The sequence below is a fragment of the Trichinella spiralis genome, assembly GCF_000181795.1.
Source record: "Trichinella spiralis strain ISS 195 chromosome Unknown Scfld4, whole genome shotgun sequence".
In the NCBI taxonomy this organism is placed as follows: Eukaryota; Metazoa; Nematoda; class Enoplea; order Trichinellida; family Trichinellidae; genus Trichinella; species Trichinella spiralis.
Window position 1 is genome coordinate 11657787 of NW_003526943.1, and position 17996 is coordinate 11675782.

Here is a 17996-nt window from a genome sequence, read left to right on the forward strand (position 1 = left end):
AGTATACTGAAGCAATATTCGACTGCATTTTTGTTTTCAAATACTTCCAGTTCGCTGTCTGAAATGACTGATCAAAAATCCGAATCGCAATAAACACACATCGAACTAACTATTTACATATTTCTTTTCGACGTTCATTAGTTGTAACAGGATTCACCACTTCGTGTAGAAGTTCAGTTAATTTTTTACAAACAAACTCTTCGTCGTTCATTGATAAAAAACACAAACGAGCACGAACAGCCAAGTCTCCGGTCAAACAGCTCTCTTTCGCAATCACATACAGAATGCATAAATTATAGGCAAGTATAAATTTAAACTTTCACAAATAACATAAATTTCTTCGTGAATTTTGTGTGATTAATTTTAATTTGAAATAAATTTTTTTGTATTATTTTTTTAATAGAAAAACAAAAATATAATTTAAATTCAAAAAAAAATCTGCATGTTTTTATGACCAGCATATTTTTATACAGTAATACAAAAAATGAACGTTATCTTTGTTGGTTGAATGGTTAAATGGAAATTTTGAAAATTTTCCTCCATCGTCTGATGAATTAGATAGATGGTAAAAATTGTTGAATGTTTCAATTTTTTATTTTATCATTTCAAGATTATCAAAATCATCCATCCATCATTCAGGGACTCGGGGGAATAAATATCAGTGGCTAGTGTGTGTGAATCAGTTGAATTGCACAAACTGGAATAATATTTGTGCATAATAATCTGGAAAATGTCGAGTGCACACACATCACACAAGCGATAGAGTATGAATAGACGAGTATGTTGTAGTGATTTGTTTGCCGATGTTCTGGATGATGGTGATGTAATTAATAAGAAGGGAACAATTTATATATGCTGTTCAAGGTAAGTATTATTTGAATTGGATCAAAATGTATTGAATCTGGTGAAAAAGAAGTCGGATAAATCAAATTACTAATTTGTCAAATGCAACAACTGGATTTACGTGAATAAACATGATGCAACTGAAACTTTAGGTGAAAAGAGCAAGCAAGCATTTCAAAGTAGATTTATCGTAAGCATTCCTTTTCAATTGCAAGCAAAACTGTACTGTGTGAACTTTCACTAGCCACAGGATATGGATGGATGTACTGAGGTCATCATCAAGTGGTGACCATCGACATATAGTTTATCTTGCTTAGGATTTTATTCGACATGTTGAAGTCAATGAATAAATGACCCTCTCCCCGTACTTTGAAAGCCCCAAGCACGGAATAAATAATGGTAATTATTGTCAATTGATCATAATAATGGATTCGTGTACAGAGTTTTCGGTAATTTGATCGATTGCAATCCAGTAAAACAATTTTTTTGCATTTTCATTTTATAAATTTTTTCAACAAATTGTTTTTAAAATTTTATTTGTTTCAAATCATCAACATTGAGGAAAAATTTCCAATTCCAAGCAATCATCACAAGGTGGAATAAATTTTCTTCTCTTCGAACACAAAACCCACAAAGATTGACAAAATTTCCCTGCTGCGTTCGAATTGAAGCTGTGACACAATATTTTTGCCTCAAAGAACTACTACAGAGAAAAACAAAGTCCATTATTATTATTATTATTATTATGAAAGACAAAAGAATGATATAAATCGGTAAAATAAAATTTCAAATTCCACTTTCACAGTTTACTGTAATTCGACTGTTCGCATAGATACATGTTCAATTGATCGTCGACTTTCAAGTTGGCGTTGTTGTAAAAGCCGCCCAGCTTGGTAAATCGTCGTCTGTGGCCGACGTTTTCGCCGACAATCCAGGCGGGTGTGGCACCGATTTCTTCCAAAATCGCCTCGAATTCAGTCCGCTTGCTGTTTCCAGTTGTAAGCCGTCGCTTTTTGGACAGTCGCTTCAGCAGACAAGGCAACAGACGATCGACAATGCACTCTTCGATCAGCAGACAGTGGAGAAAGTTGATCAGTGCCAACAACAGTAGCAACGTTCGAAAGCGCATGTCGGGTGGCATTTTCAATTCCAACAAATCGACAATCCAAGCCGGAGGATTCAATGTCAGCATTGTCGAGATTCCAACGGCGAACAGTACGCTGAACAGGAACAGACGATTGCTGAACATCGACTTGCGGTAGGGAAACGATTTGGAATAGACCACCACAAGAGTAATATATTGGAAAGTCGAAATCAAAAATACCCCAGTAGCCTGGTAGGACGGATGGACTTCAGCTTTGGGTGAAAAATAATGGGGCACAAACCAAGCCTGCTTCGCTACGTATACGAACGAAAACACTTGATAAAAGATAACGGTGACCAGTTGGAGTAAAAGTGACGAGATGGAATTCGACGACATGATGCATACGTTCGGCGCTTTGGGATGTAGACCGTCGGCGGCGGGTGTGCGACCGAACGAGACCGTGAACAAAGTGATCAGAACCAAATCGATGAACAAAAATTGAAAATCGGCCAAATTGGAACCCAACCAGTAGACCAACGAGACCGACAAAAACTGAGTCAAACTGTAACTTGCCATGAATTTGAAAATGCCGAACGATGTGGTCAACGCGGCCCTGCCTTCACGAATGACCGACACGACGCAGTCGATATTCGCCAGTTTGTACGTAAATGGACTGGCAATGGACGCTTCGCCGCCGGAAAGGCTAATACCGGCGTGGGCTGCTTTCAAGGCACCACAGTCGTTGGCCCCGTCTCCGCACATGGCTACGATGTAATCGAGCTGTTGCAAAATGTTCACCAGTTGGGTTTTCTGTTCAGGAGACATTCGGGCAAAGACGTTGCAAACGCAGATCAATTTCGGCAACAAATGGGGAAACCTTTTGCAGAAGATGTCGAACGTTTTCCCGGACACGGCCAACTGATAGGACGGCTTAATTTGGTGGATTTGGACGGAAAATTGGTCCGCATCCGGTCGTCTGGTTTCTTCTTCCGCCGATAGTGTAATTTCGTCGGGATGGAGTTGAAAAGTCAAGGTGTCAGATTCGACGGATTCGACGAAATACAACGGCAACGAGTTGTCGACAATCGAACATTCACGAGCAACGCAAGTGGCGGTGAGAATGTTGTCGCCGGTGACCATGACGGTTCGAATGCCCGCTTTGCGCAGTTGACCAATCACAGGCGTGGTTTGTGGTTTCAGGCGATTTTCAAAAATCAGCAGAGCCAAAAGTGTCAAGTCGTGTTCGATCGCGTCGCGGGACATTTTCATCGCTTTCAACAGACTCGTATCCATCAGGCGCATCGCCAACGCCAGCACCCGAAATCCCCGTTTCGTGTAATAGCCGAGCACGGAGTCGAAATTTTCCGGAATCGAACTCGACCGACAAAGGCTGATCACAGTTTCCGGTGCACCCTGCACAAATGAATCCATTTTATCCGATTTCAACAATATATATATATATGCAAATGCAAATGCATGTCCAACCCTACCTTGCAGTACAAGATGACTTCGTTGGAGAGCAATTCTCTGGTCAAGACGGACATGCGCTGCAAGTCGGACGAAAATGGAAACTGCTTCAGGACGGCAATTTCCACGCCGTTCGGATTCGGCTGGCGAACCAGGGTCGGCGGCAAGATGTCGAACCGTTCACTTTCGTTCACCGCTTGGCTCTCTTCGAACTGCCAGCCGGTCTCGTTGAACATCACCAAGTCCAGTGGATCTCCCGCCAACTGCTGCCCCATCTGCGTCAACGAATGGCAACAGGCCATAGCACGGACGATGCCGTGGCCGGCGTCGAAATCCCGCGCCTGCTTCAATTCCACCCTGAAAATGCCCCTGACACGAAAAGAAATTAATTGTATTAATTAATATCTTTTTTTTCCTCCCTGTTTCTTCATACCCTTGCTGCGGTGTTGGCAAAATTCCCAAAAAGTCCAGCCCGTCTTCGGTCAGCGTTCCAGTCTTGTCAAAGCAGACCACATTAATACCACCGCAAGTGTTCACTGTATTCGGCGAGATGCAGTAGATGTGCCTTTTTTTCAAACGCGATTCGGCCGCAATCACGCCCATCGTCATCGCTGCCGGCAAAGCTGGAGGTACGCATATTGTAATCAAATCCAACGCCCTACAACAATACAATACAATACAACGTTATTTATACAACTGTTCATCAGATTATTTTCTATTTACTATAAAAAATAAATTTTCAGACCTGACAAAAATTTTCCCAATATTACTTCCGCGTATTGTCATCAAAACGATCGTATAAATAATGCCGACACTGGCGATCAACGCGAGCACGCCGACAAAACGAAGCAGATCTTTGGTAAATTCAAAATCAACCGGCTTCGGATACATTATCGAACGAACCAATTGTCCTTTTTGCGTGCTAAAACCCGTACGCGTTACAACTGCCTAAAACAAAATAAACGATCATGGTTTGTTTCCAATTTTTGCTTTAATAAACCACCACAACAGAGATACATTCAATTCATTTATCGACCACATGCAAATGGAATTTGCTACTTTTACAAAATTGAAATTGAATCATTCAATAAACACAGTGCAATCGATTTCATTCCAAACATTCGTCGCATAAAGTGAGTGTGCATCATGACGCTTTATCAGCAGTAGCAACAACAACAACAATAGCAACACGCAATTTCAAAAATCAAAAGATGAAAATATTACAACATGCATGAGAAACATTTTTCTCTGTGAAGAATTTTAAAGATTATAATTTTACAAGTTCAAATATTGAACAAACAATTAATTTCAAATTAAATAATTTCAGAAAAAATATAAAAAAAACAAGAAACGAACCTTCACTTCGTGGCCTGAATAGTAACGAGTCTGCAATACATGAGTACCGCAGTACAAGGTATGCTTGGCGTGGATCTTGTGGTCGTAATTGACTTGAGTAGCACCGCCTGCTGGAATTGCGGTCTTCATCACCGGGACACTTTCACCAGTCAATGAACTTTCGTTGACAATACAATTGCCAAAAATAAGCACAGCGTCGCACATCATTATGCATCCTTCGGCTGGTATCAAAATCACATCCCCGGGTACCAGTTGCATGGTCGAGACGCATTGGAGTTGTTGATCGCGCAGTACGTTGATCACGTCGGCCTTGTGGACCGTCCTCTGCAACGCGATCTGGTTCTTCTTGATCTGATAAACATCCAGAGCTACCGAACATGCCGACATAAGCAACACTATCGACGCATAATAATAATACGTATCCGAGAACCAGATGGTGACGCTGAACAATTGAAAAACGTAAAATGGATTCAGAACCTGTAGAAAAATGACGAATTGAATTAATTGAAAATTCAAGCTGATAGCGGGAAATATCATTTTACAACCAACCAACAAACCAACCTCAGTAAAAACTAATTCCAAAACGGATTTCAAGCGGATTGCAATTTCATTGGTGCCATAAACGGCCATAAGCTTCGACGCCTGCTCGTCAGTCCAACCTCGCCAAGCGTGCAAACTTTCGCAGTCGATGTTGCCGTCGAAACTCTGCAGACGATGGAAACTGCCCAATTCGGCGAACCAGACAAATTTCAACTTCCGGTAAGTGAAATAGCGTAAGCTGCAATGTTCACGCAACGTGCCGCCTTGCTTTAATAAGCAAAAATTTTCCGGACGTGAAACCACACGCACCGGACGTCGAGACCACTGGAACGACTCGTCCCTACAAACAACAGCATCACAAAACATTCAAATTAATGGGCAATAAATTCATCAATTTTAATAAATTCAATTAATCACCTGATCAGTACAACGTCGGCACGCTTCAATGAACATCTCGTCAAAGCTGCTTTAACGTAAAGCGACGGTTTCCAATGGAGAAGCAGTCTGAAGAAGCCCAAAGTTAAAAAGCTGGCCAAACGAAGCAAAAATCTTTTCCATCTGCATTCGCAGTAACCCCAAATAGTTATCCGAGTTCGCTCGTCAACTTCCACCGACGTTCCACCGTCGGCAGAAGACAAGCCCATGAGAAAAAGGCGTACTGAAAAATACAATTCAATCAGGCAAAATTACACCAACCAACCGGAGCATATTCATCAACTGAATCCCCCCCTCCCCCTCTCCATTTTCAGCACTATGGCAAAACATGAAGCTGAACAGAAACAAGTACAAAAATGAACTGCCGGAAATGCAAACTGCCACAGTGAAGTGAATCATTGCCGGAAAACGTGAAACTGGATCATTATTCACTGTGAAACGGACGCAAAATTATTCACAGATCAGACGTGAGCAATACGGTAAATATTTGCATTAAAAATGAAATGGATAAATTGAAAAACTTAAAAATTGCTATTTTCACTGCAGAATACGCGAAAAATTACAAATTAATACTTGAAGAAACTTTCCTAATAAGATAGCATTCAAAGAAACAACTTTTTAAATGAACAAACATTCCCTCTCAACGATGACAACAACACTGCTTCTATAAAATCACTCTTTTTTTCAGCTTTTATACAGTGAAATAAAATTCTAGAAAACAATTATAACAAAATAAACAGTAATCAAATAAATGAAACATAACAACAAATTTAAATATTAAAAAATTCGTCTTTCATATTTACCAATTCAAACAGAAGAATATGAGCTAAGTTACACCTCCAACTGCGTTTCTTTGATCAAAGAAACGTCTTCAATCTTTGCAATTTCAATTAAATCCAATTTTATCACTCCTGAAAAACAGCAACAATTATAAACGACATACTTACTACTTCAAGTAAGCTAAAAGTACAGAAATCATCTCAAGTGAACAATATACTTCAAACAATTCATCTACGAGTAAATACAATAATACATTTCAAAATAATGAATAAATGAAAATACCAAAATACCACTAAATTGTCAAAAAACACTTGAATTAACAGGTAAGGACACTTGTTCTACAGGGCGATCACTGCAAACAATAGCACGATTGATTCAACGCTTTATTTTTCAACTCTAAAATTATAAACATCAATAAAATGTTAGATAAGGCAAAACAGTCAAATTTGCAATCAGTTCAAAGTTCTTCCTGCCATTATTTGCATTTCCAGTACAATTCACAAAAACAGTTGGAGATGTTTGAAAAAAACTAATCAATCAATTTGAAACTGATTAGCCTAATAAAAATTTCATCTAATAAATAACAATGAAAGTCATTAAAAATCATACTCATAAACAAGATATACTATGTATGTATTATTATAATCCTTAAATAATCATTCAACTAGGAAAATGAAATTGAATATACAACAAAAAATGACACAAAAATGGATACATTAAAATGAAAGTTGCGTTTATTAGTAGATAAATTAATAAAATTTTATACAAAAATAATTAATAAATAATATATTGTGAAAAACAAAGAAGAAACATTCTACACAACACATAAAACTAATTTCTTCACTTGAAACAAATATTTTAAAATTTAAAGCAAAATAATGAATTTCTGCTCAAATTATCAAATTTGAAAAGCAAAAATTGATAATTCCAATGCAAAAATTCATCACTTTCATTTTAGAAAATGGACTTAATTTTAGAAGGCTAAAGACACAATAAAATACGAAATAAAATGTGATTTTATACATTTTTGCAAAAAAAACATGCTATTTATTTAAAAAAAATACATACGTAAAGGAATATCAAATTACGTTAACCTCAAGCTATTGAAATAATACAGTATGAAAACAAAGAAACAGTATCAAACAAGCAAGTTTAATTCAAGAAATATTTTATTTATTTACGAATGATGCCAATTGTAAACTTGGCATTTTCTAAATAATTCATAATTTTTAATAAAAATTAAGTTAAAAATTTATTTTTATACTGAAATATGAACAAAATAGAATAAACAAAGTGTTTCATTTGGATTTATATAGTCGGTATACTATACAAATAAGCTGCTCTTATTTTTTAGTTTCATAAAGAAAACTCAAATAATATAAGCTAATTTTAAATTTTTAAAATGATAAAAAGAGCAATATTTATTTTTAACTTCCAATGTGAACATTTTAACTCCAAAGTGATTGAAATAATCTGTAACTTTCGAATCTACCTTTTCTTTTTGCTCGAAACGTGTTGACGTTGCGAGATTATCAAGATATCTATGTGAAACTGTTTCAATGATGAGAAACACCAAATGATTCAAAAATAATCTCAGCTAATTTTGTACTTTTATATCTGACGTCATATATTTGCTCATTTGCCGAATAGTGGGATTTATAATTGTGTATTATTTGCTCTGACATCAAGCATGGTCATAAATTTGCCAAATATTGCACTTTTGCACTGAATTTCCTACGGTCATTTTTCGGCAGTAAAATTGACGCACAAATGACGAAATGTACAAAGTGTCAAGTAATCCAGCCGCAATACCAACGTTTTCTCATTGTTCGCAAAACAATCAAGACGGCTGCTGAATTTAAATTGAATCAACGCAGCTTAATCGTGTTCCATTTATTCACCGAATCAATTGCAATTCGCATATTTCATAAATGGCTGACAAAGGTTTGGAGTAGTTATCGATTTGGGGGAGGGGAGGGGAGGGGGGGGGGAGAAGAGAAACTGTCATGCTTAGATAGAGATGTCAAGCATAGAATTGCTATAGGTTTTCCACTTTTTGCAAATCTTCTCATAAGAACAATTTTTCCAACAACCTTTTCCCCCATTAATGCCTCTTTTATTTGTTAACAGTTCTGTTTCACGCTTACGTGTTGTTCTGGATTTAGAGTGATGCTGTTGTCCAAGAGGGGAATTTCAGTTTCATTTGCTTGTCTCATTTGCTGTTACTAATGTCAGATTAAGGGAAATTTTTATTCGCAAATTAAATTCATCTGCTCTGTTCGATTTAGCTGCACATGTTCATTTTCTACGTCACGTCGAGGGTCAATTACCAATGACAGTTAGCCCAGGCACTGCAATAGCAATCACTTAGTGGGAAGAATTGCATACGTTCAACTTTGAAATTCCACGGTAAGATATTTCAAAAAGGCTTCTCTGTATGGTAAAATTTAAAACAATAAAAAAACTTTTTATAATAAAATCTAACTCGAATCAAATTACTGAAAATAAACAAATCATTATTAATTAGTATGCAATAAAAGGATTTGTCACGATCAATCCAATGTTCAATTGTACATTAGCTTGTGCAAAAAAGAATGAATATTCAGCATCTTTTCCATTTATCTGAAATTTATAAATTAAAATAATAAGCAATCATTAAATATTATTTTATTTAATCTAGTTTCAAATCATTTTATTAAATTTATATACAAAAAATTTAATTTCAATTTTGTTAATTTGATAATTACTAAAAATAAATCTTTGCAAAGTTGTTCTACGGCAAGTCATTCACAGCCAACGCTAATATGATCGTGCTGCTTGTCCAACAGCTGCCATCTCTATGAAGCGGATGTTGGCTATAATTGTTAAAAGCCATTTTTACGACCAATTTTAATAGTAAAACTTTGCGTGCCGAATAGTAAGTTATCTGTACTGTTCACCAACGGCGCCAGCATGCTCGCAATAAAATACTAATATTAAACCTGTCAGTACTATCTACTCGTAAAATAAAGGTCATCACGGGTTATTAAATGTTCCCTTGCAAAACGTTTTCTATTCTATTCTATTCTTTCTGATGTAGCAGGTTAACTGAAATTACCATATCCGGTATTGGAATTTATTACGAAATTACTGTATACTGTCGAAATGCAAGTACAGATAAAAATGGAATATTCAACTTTTTTATTTAAACAATAATATTTAATGTATCAAGTGATGTTGTGAAAAATGTAAATGCAATACAAGAAACTTTCTACCAAATAACGTGAAAAGCTGGTAGCATTGAATTTAAATTGCTTGGCATTTTTACATCAGAAAAAATGTTGCTGAAAAGCTGATGTAGCATCGTCATTCGTTTGTTTGTTGAGTCATCCATGACTATTATCAATTATATTCAGTTGCGTTATAATCGACTTGGGCGGCCGCCCCCCCCCATTGCGAAAAATTTTATGCAACTTTTATTATGTTCATCCCCTGGATCCCAAATAAATCGTCTGGATACTATATCCTCACCGCCCCCCCCCCTCCCTGTAAATTAGACGTATCAACGCTTCTGATTATAATGTACACACGTACAATGTGCACAAATGATATGAATGTAAAAGGTAATGAAAGCAATGATTTTAAAATCTTTTCAACGATTCAAATTGTCTTTTAAACTTTATTATGATTTTATATATTCAAAAAATGAATTCATCACAGTTTTCAATGTTAAATAATAACGAATTATTCTTTTTTATAATGAAAATTGTTTCTAAATTTTGTAAATTTCATTTTTCAGTTTTCACGCTATGGACAAATTTTCGAATTATTGCTAATTAAATTACGACTGAATGCTTCTATTCTATGTATTCTATTTTATGATAAGTATAAACTGTGTGAGGATAAAATTGTTTAAAAGTTCTACATTATTCTTGCTTAATATGCATAACTTTTGCATTAATATTTTTTACATTAAAATGCTTTCAAAAAAATAATAAATAAGACCATGAGAAAGTATACAGAAATATGAATTTAAATCAAGGAAAAATCATTGAAGAAATGAAAAGAAAATATTCAATAGTTTAGTAATGTTGCAACTTTTATGATGCAATATTAAATGAATGAACAACATTTTCTGCAATAAATCTGAGTAATTTTACAATTCATTGTTTTAATTTTTATGTCAATGTAATTTATAAGAATAACATTTGCATAAAATTGCATTAAATTTGTGAGATGATGTAATCACCGATGCAGTTTAATCTGAAAAGTTGTGCAATAATCATTTCTGATTGAAGATTAAAAATTGCCTTCTGTTCAAATAGCAGCTGACATTTTCTTAATGAAAATATTTGATAAGCCACTTTTGTTTTCAATGCGCTTCCTCATTAGCTTAATAAGTTGTTTTCGCAGATGTGGTTTTATTATTACTTGGTTACTTTTATTTTCATTTTTATAGCTGTCAATTTTGTTTTGAGATGTTCAGAAATACGTGAGCTTGTACAGTTAGCTGTATGTCAAATGCTTATTTCATATTTGCATAGTTTTGTTTCAAAAAATTTCAAATTGCATATGCAATTTCTCTACCAAAGCATAGTATAGTAGCAAAAGCATCCTTTTGACAAAACAAAGATTTATTCAGGTTGATCACAATTGATTGGATAATAAAATGATAAATTAAAATTTTCCAATTTCAAGTTGTGTTAACAAGAAGCAATTATTGTTGAAATTTTGATTAATTTTATTCATTTCTTGATTTTTATGATATCAACAAATAATGGAAAAAATTTGAAATCAATCATTGCATGAAAAATTTTACACGCTTGTTTTGGCATTCTTTAGTTCAGCTGAACCAAAACAACTTTTTAATAAATTTAATGCATTTTTCATGCATTCATCTTGCACTGTTATACTATTGGAAAAAAAGAAATGTACAGCAGTATATATATTATTAAAATTACATTCAATTTTTTTAATCAAAACAACTAGCTAGGCTTTGTATAAAATTCAAATTTCCAAATGGTATTTTTGTTTTACTTGAGCCACTTGGTCAAAAATTACAGAATGTGCTACAGCCTGAAAAAATAAAATTTTCATTCAATATTTTATCACCATACTGCATGCAGATTAAAATAAACAACATTGTTTAATATCAATTATTAACACTTTTCATCGAAATATGAAGCTGATTCTGCAAGGAAAGTTTCAATTTCTTTCATCAGAGGCAGTAAATTTCATATGCAAAATTAAAAAATTGTATTATACGTTATTTTCTTTTTGTTATTCAAGGCAATTGACAGTTAAATGTTTAAAAAAGAAAAGTATAAAATTTTAAAGTATTTTAATTACTTATAGTATTTTTGAAAAAAAATATATGCTCTGAATAGGTGTAAAGATAGAATTTTAAACAAAACTAAATTTTAAGAAATTTTCATATTTCATTGTTATAAAATCATTATTGTTGTGATAATTATTTCCTATAATCTATTTCAAGTGAATCAATTTATTCAATGAAATATGTATTTATTAAATAATCCTATGATAATTATGACCTAATTGTCATAGGATGTGTTGTCTTAATTTGCAAGTATCTGATGCATCAAGTAAAAAAGAAATTAATTTCTTTTTGGAATATATCAATAAATGAAACATAATCGGTTTATTTGGCAAATATCAAAATTTGAAAAGTTTTCAAATATTTGCATTGTTGCGATGTGAAAAAGTATAAAATTAGAGTGAATTATTTTTGTACACAAGTGGTGTAGCGTATAATTTCCTGAAAACGTGCCAAAATTGATGAATTGGTGTGCAGGTTCAAATGAAGTAAAAAAGCTGAAATAATGAAATTTATCATTTTCGTCATCATCAAAATTTTCAGTTGTTGAATGATGTTATTGAATTGAAAAATGTTGAAATTTATAAAATAAAGATGAAAAAGACTATTTGTATTAATTAAAAAATGAGAAATTATTATTCCTTTTTTGTTTTTTCAAATGATTTATGCCAGATGTCGCTGGTGATTTTGTAGATCAGGTCACAATAGTTCAGTTCAGGCACACTGTAGTGTTTTTTTTGGACAGTGGTTGGCGCCATCTAGTGATTGCGGTCTGGCGCTTTGATGGTTCAATTGGTCAGTGTGCTGGTGAATTTTTTTTTGGCCGTAGCGCCGGTGCTCGACCTGACCGTTGGTCAATTCGTCGACCCATGGTTCGATTGACCCGTTGCTGGGCTTGACGAAGAGTGGACCGTAGAAGAGCCAGGTGCAGGGTTTTTTCTTTGTTTCTTCCCCTGCTATTTCTCCTTCATGGGCATTTTCCATTCTTTCTGTCATTTGTCTCCACTAGCCGTGGCCGGGTTAATCTCCGTTGCCTGCTTTTCGACCCGGCTTGTCAGTGCCATTCATCATCCAGTCGCCATTCCCACGCCGACCCGCCCGCTGATCTCCCCCCGACCGCCAGCTGCCGCCGAGCTTTTCAACAATATCTTGTTAAGCAAAATAGAAGCAAGCAGACGACACAAGAGGGGTCTGTTGTAAAGAAAACCTCTGCGCATATCTGTATATAGTTATATGTGTATGCATAGTTGGAATTATTTCAGTATATTTCATCGTTGCTGTTGTTTCATTTCTTCTACTGTGAATTGTAATCAGGTTGGAAACTGGAGAAAAGATAACCAACAAAAAATACATCCATAGCTTGTTTGCGTTAGCTTATAAAGGGCACCAACATCTTCGACTACATAATACCATCTGTGTCTGTTTGCCATAGGCTTTACAATCTGGGCGTCAACCTCGGCTCCAGTTCGCCAGCATATCAACATTTTTCTGCGCCAATGCATATTTTTATTAGTACGTTTTATTTTTTATTTTATTATTATTATTATTATATTTTTGCTTCTTACCTAGTAACTCAGTTTTGAAAATTGTCATTCAGCATTTTTGTTTAATCTGTGCACAATCCAGTATCAACGTTTTCCGTTCTATTCACATAATGTTGAGGTTAATCCGTACTTTGCTGGTACAGTATACCGAAGAAAGAACTTATTCATGGAAAACGACAAAAGTTAAAAATTGTCTCTTTTTGTCTGTGTGGAGAGTTTTCATTTTTACGTCAACATAAAAAGCATAATAATAATAATAATAATAATATAAAACGATACATTGATCAACAACGTCTGTAAACATTGATTCAAGTCAGCAGCTGGACGAGATGTTTGGATTACAATTCTGCAAGTCTTTCTTCAGAATAGACTTGTTGGTTGTAATTGTATACATTTTATATTCACCAGCTGAACAGTTTTTCAAGTCTTCAAATATTCCCATGTTAAAATTGTCATTCATTTTCTTCTATATTAATGTTGAAAGAGAAATTCAATCTCTTCTTCTTCGAAAATTAATAAGCCATGCGTTACTTATTTGTTTTATTTAAGAAATTTTTACTTGTTAAACTTTAAAAATTTCCTACTTTATCAAATTTAGGAAAATTAATATATTATTTGGGAAAAAATATCAGAGTTTCGTGTTGGATAAAATTTGAACAACAACTTTCACAATGAATTAAAAAGATAATATCATTACTTGGTCCGTTGTCAATTGAAAAGTTAGCTTTGCATTTTCGAAAGTTTCAACGTCATCTTTCGTCGATTGACAAATTTACAATATCGACTTATCTGGAAATCAAGCTCAATTTTCCAATTCTCATCAGGAGGAAGTTGTTGAATTCAAATATTTTTCTTTTGAGAATAAATAAACAGTTTTTAATTATTTTTTATTACGTCATATGAATTTTTTTGAATGTTAAATATTTTAATTTTTTTTTCAATTGATGAATAAATTAACAATTTCGCGTATGAATTACTTTGAATAAGCGTGAAAATGAAATTTGAAATTGTCCAACGTTGTTATTGATGAAACGTATCGTCTAGTAAATGTGCCGCTTTTAGATGAAAATTTATTTTAATTAGTTAATTTTTGAATTAAAAAAAGTTTAATTTATTGAAGGTTTTCTGTAATTGATGTAATTTGAAATTTATTTAACCTGAAAATCAGTGAAATGTTGCAATTTCGCTCAAAAGTCAACTATCAATTTTGTTTTGAAAAGCATTCACCGTGCGTTGATTTTGATCTTTTACTTTTTCTGTATTTGTTCGTCATCTGCTGTGTACTATATTACAAGTTTCTTATAATAATAGTAATAATAATAATAATTTTTTTCTGAGGAATATCATAAAATTCGAATAATTCAACATTTACTTCTTTGGCATATAGTTAGTGAACTGGTTTTCTACGTTGAGTTGAATTTTTAGCATGCAGAGTTAGTTGGATCTGTTCTTCTGGTGCTGGTGGTACTGTTTTGTGGCTTATTTGTAATAATTAATGTGCGTGTGACAGAAAAAAGCCGCAGGTGGTGTGGCAATTTTTCATATTCACTTGCGAGCACCAGTTTTTGAGTAATGTTCGAACAACTGTTGTCGTCAGTAATTTCATTTCACTTTATTAACCACGCCTTTAATTTGTGATAAGTTTGTTTTGTTTTGTTTTTTTATTTGATGGAATTTAATTTATTAATTTTAATAATTGTTTGATATTGTGCTGTTTTTTTTACTTTTCAATTCAAGTTTGATTGTCTGGAAACGACGCTAGCGCCGACTGGTGAGTTGTCGGCGAGATCACATCAGACACGCACATCACATCACATCACTTGCGAGAGTTTGTGCAGTGTTGGTGCGCATTTTGACGCTGTGCAGTGATCTGTTTCACCGCTACTGCTATTTTTTGTCCCATCAAAATATTCTCCTTTTTCTAATCTTTCATTCACCTTGGTGCCAGTTTGTCTGAATCGTGAACATGCGTGGGCGTGACGAAAAATTGTTCAACATTAAAATTGTATTAATTTTTTTCTGTTTACTTTTAGTTGCAATTTTTGGCTTTATTAAAAAATTTCAAACAACAACATAAAACACGTAATGATCCGACATGCAGCTTTGGCTTTGCTGCTGCTGCTGCTGCTGCTTCTTCTCGCCTGTCCAATGCTGCGGGTTACCGGTGAACCTGCTAACAACAAACGCTACATTAACGCTGTGCCTTACGAAGGTCAGTTTGTTTATTTGTTTGTTTGTTTGTTTGTTTCAGTGTTCAAATTATAAATGACTGTAAAAATAAATATTGTCGTGTGCTTGTAGATGGATTAGCGTCGATAGCGTCGTTTGAAACGCACGACATTAGTCATTATGGACCATTGTTCATCGACGCTTCTCGTGGTTTCTTGATTGTCGGAGCGAGGTAAGAATCCAGTTTATTTATTATTGTTATTAATTTTTAAATTTTTACGGTTAATAATTATTTTTTATTATAAAATATAAATTATTGTTTGCCATTTGGCGACGTGCCGATCGATGTTTGTTTGAACTTACGTTAGCTTTGTTGCGTGTAGTTTTTTCAGTGGGCGGGGAGGAGGACGGAATGTTGTTTGCTTTGCCAGGTGTGCTGGCGTTCAACGGAAGCGGTCGGTCATTTCCACCGAGCCCACAGTCAACTTTACTATTATGATTATGATTAGTCGCTTTTGTTTTCTAATCCTATTTGGGTGTGGTTTTTTTTTCATTTCATTATTTTTATTTTTATTTTTCATACAGTTTTCATCATTTTATTTATTTATTTATTATTTTCTTTGGTATCATCGAATTTTTGATGAGCAGATTGAAGAATTAGAAGAAAAATTGCAAATTTAGCACAATCATTTCAAGCTGCAACGGGGAAACCTTGAAAATAACGGCTTGTTGCTTTACCGTGTGAAATAGATTCTATTTCGTTGACAGTTTCGCTTGAGGGCACAGGAACAAAATTGCATTGACTAACAAACAATGAGCACTTCTTTTTATCTGCCTCTCTTTCTTTTGGCTTAAAAATGATATTTTGAAAAAAAATAAGAAAATAACCAAAATCCCATGACCTGATTTTTATTATTTTTTAAATATAATCTATAAATTTTGACAATTGACATTGAGCACAAGTAACAAATTCAAAGATTGATTCAATGAATGAAATTATTATATTGTAATTTTTTTAAATATAGCTTTGTTGTGAGAAGCATATTCTTTTTTTTTTTTGCAACATACTTGTGAAGGTTGTTTTCGTGTGTGTGTGTGTGTGTGTGTGAAAAGGTTATCGGAAGTTGTTGCATTCAAGTTCAGCTAGCAATTCAGTTTTCCAATTAGCTACAATTTTAACGGTCACTGTTTGATCAGCTACATCTACCTTTCAAAATTATATGCAAAAGCTGCTGCACTGCAAATATGCAAATTCTATTACAAATAGACACACGGATGCGTAAATGATTTTAATTTTAATTTTTACAATATGAACTTGCAATTGAAAAGTAAATTATTACAGTTTATATTACTTATTTTTTTCTTCTTCAAAAGTTGTCCGTTTCGATTAAAATTGACGAAATGAAAATCTAGAAGCGGTGAATGTCACAAAATGTAAAATTTATTTATTGTCCATTCAACCTGTTTTTGTATAACTAGGGAAAATTAGTTGATACAAGAAACAAGATATATTATACAACCTTGATTTATTTAATCGTTGTTGTTGTTAAGATGGGATCAAGATGAAAAATATTTATAAAATTGATTTATATTTTTACATTTCAATGATAAACCAGTTCTTTTTTTTCAGTTTTTATGTGAAAATATATTTAATGTGTATCTTTTTTTTTATTTTATCAAAAATTTATGTAAATTTCACTGGTATCTTATATCCTTCATTGATGGGAATGTTGTTTGCTCAGTTTTAATTGATGTGGTGAAAAGAGTGACAAATTAATTGAGATATTTAAATGCAGATGTGCAGTTGATCATTTTTTACGCTTCATTAATTCGATTATGCTGTGCCGGGCGGTGTCCTGTGAAATGGGGAATTTTTCATCCGGAAGCAATGACCTCAAACTCTGGAGAATTTCCATTTCCATATTTTGTCCATCATTTCTGCTTATAATAAACAGTTTATATATATTTTTTTTCTTATTTTTCGAATTTACAAAATACATTTTATTTTTATATTAGATAAATATCCGTTTACATGGAATTTCAATTTATTTTTTCAACAGATGTTTATATTAATAGTTTTTATTTATATTTAATGCCCTATAACCAGATATGTATTGTTGTTATTATTATTATCCTATTCCCCAAGTGTTAAAAGTTTCATTTTAATTTTTCACACATTTATCAAAATGGCAGGTGGATCAGTTAGTTGGCTGAGCTGTTTGTGATAAAATTTCAAATTTGTTCAAATAATAATATTTTTTGAAGTGCTGTCGCATATGTCACTGTTCATTTAAATTTGCTACTTGTTGAATGATATTTAAAATAGATTTGAAAAAAAAAACAATTTTTTGTTTTCTTAATGGAATGTTTTAATTTTTTCATTTTTTGGTGGAAAACAGGGGCAAGGCAAAATTGCCGTTGGATTAATAAAAATAAAATGGTGAATTTTGAGAGTGCTGTGCTG

The 17996-nt window shown here is 33.6% G+C and overlaps 3 protein-coding genes across 3 annotated transcripts; 1 reads left to right on the forward strand and 2 right to left on the reverse strand.

Moving 5' to 3' along the window:
* Nucleotides 1-1642: 1642 nt before the first annotated feature.
* Tsp_06619 (e1-E2 ATPase family protein) lies at nucleotides 1643-5934 on the reverse strand. Its single transcript, XM_003378603.1, has 8 exons — nucleotides 5708-5934; nucleotides 5312-5528; nucleotides 5000-5192; nucleotides 4751-4971; nucleotides 4140-4342; nucleotides 3828-4052; nucleotides 3418-3751; nucleotides 1643-3340 (listed from the first exon to the last, which is right to left on the reverse strand). Exons 1-8 carry the CDS (start codon nucleotides 5932-5934, stop codon nucleotides 1643-1645), a joined length of 3318 nt encoding a protein of 1105 aa, XP_003378651.1.
* Nucleotides 5935-12886: 6952 nt separating this feature from the next.
* Tsp_06618 (hypothetical protein) lies at nucleotides 12887-13321 on the reverse strand. Its single transcript, XM_003378604.1, has 3 exons — nucleotides 13171-13321; nucleotides 13118-13141; nucleotides 12887-13038 (listed from the first exon to the last, which is right to left on the reverse strand). The coding sequence occupies exons 1-3, from the start codon at nucleotides 13319-13321 to the stop codon at nucleotides 12887-12889; spliced, it is 327 nt and encodes a 108-aa protein (XP_003378652.1).
* A 2127-nt stretch (nucleotides 13322-15448) lies between these two features.
* Nucleotides 15449-16031, forward strand: Tsp_06617 (putative tetratricopeptide repeat domain protein). The gene is made up of 3 exons (XM_003378605.1): nucleotides 15449-15579; nucleotides 15615-15742; nucleotides 15925-16031. The coding sequence occupies exons 1-3, from the start codon at nucleotides 15449-15451 to the stop codon at nucleotides 16029-16031; spliced, it is 366 nt and encodes a 121-aa protein (XP_003378653.1).
* Nucleotides 16032-17996: the final 1965 nt, after the last annotated feature.

Coding starts and splice junctions, on each gene's coding strand:
- Tsp_06619 (XM_003378603.1), bottom strand. CDS start 5,934: ATGGGCTTGTCTTCTGCCGACGGTGGAACGTCGGTGGAAGTTGACGAG. Junction 5,193..5,311: donor TGGAATTAGTTTTTACTGAG/GTTGGTTTGTTG, acceptor TCAATTGTTCAG/CGTCACCATCTGGTTCTCGG. Junction 3,341..3,417: donor AAGTCATCTTGTACTGCAAG/GTAGGGTTGGAC, acceptor TCATTTGTGCAG/GGTGCACCGGAAACTGTGAT.
- Tsp_06618 (XM_003378604.1), bottom strand. CDS start 13,321: ATGCATTGGCGCAGAAAAATGTTGATATGCTGGCGAACTGGAGCCGAG. Junction 13,142..13,170: donor AACGCAAACAAGCTATGGAT/GTATTTTTTGTT, acceptor TCTTTTCTCCAG/TTTCCAACCTGATTACAATT. Junction 13,039..13,117: donor CAACCTGATTACAATTCACA/GTAGAAGAAATG, acceptor AACTATATACAG/ATATGCGCAGAGGTTTTCTT.
- Tsp_06617 (XM_003378605.1), top strand. CDS start 15,449: ATGATCCGACATGCAGCTTTGGCTTTGCTGCTGCTGCTGCTGCTGCTT. Junction 15,580..15,614: donor GCTGTGCCTTACGAAGGTCA/GTTTGTTTATTT, acceptor TGTTTGTTTCAG/TGTTCAAATTATAAATGACT. Junction 15,743..15,924: donor GTTCATCGACGCTTCTCGTG/GTTTCTTGATTG, acceptor TAGTTTTTTCAG/TGGGCGGGGAGGAGGACGGA.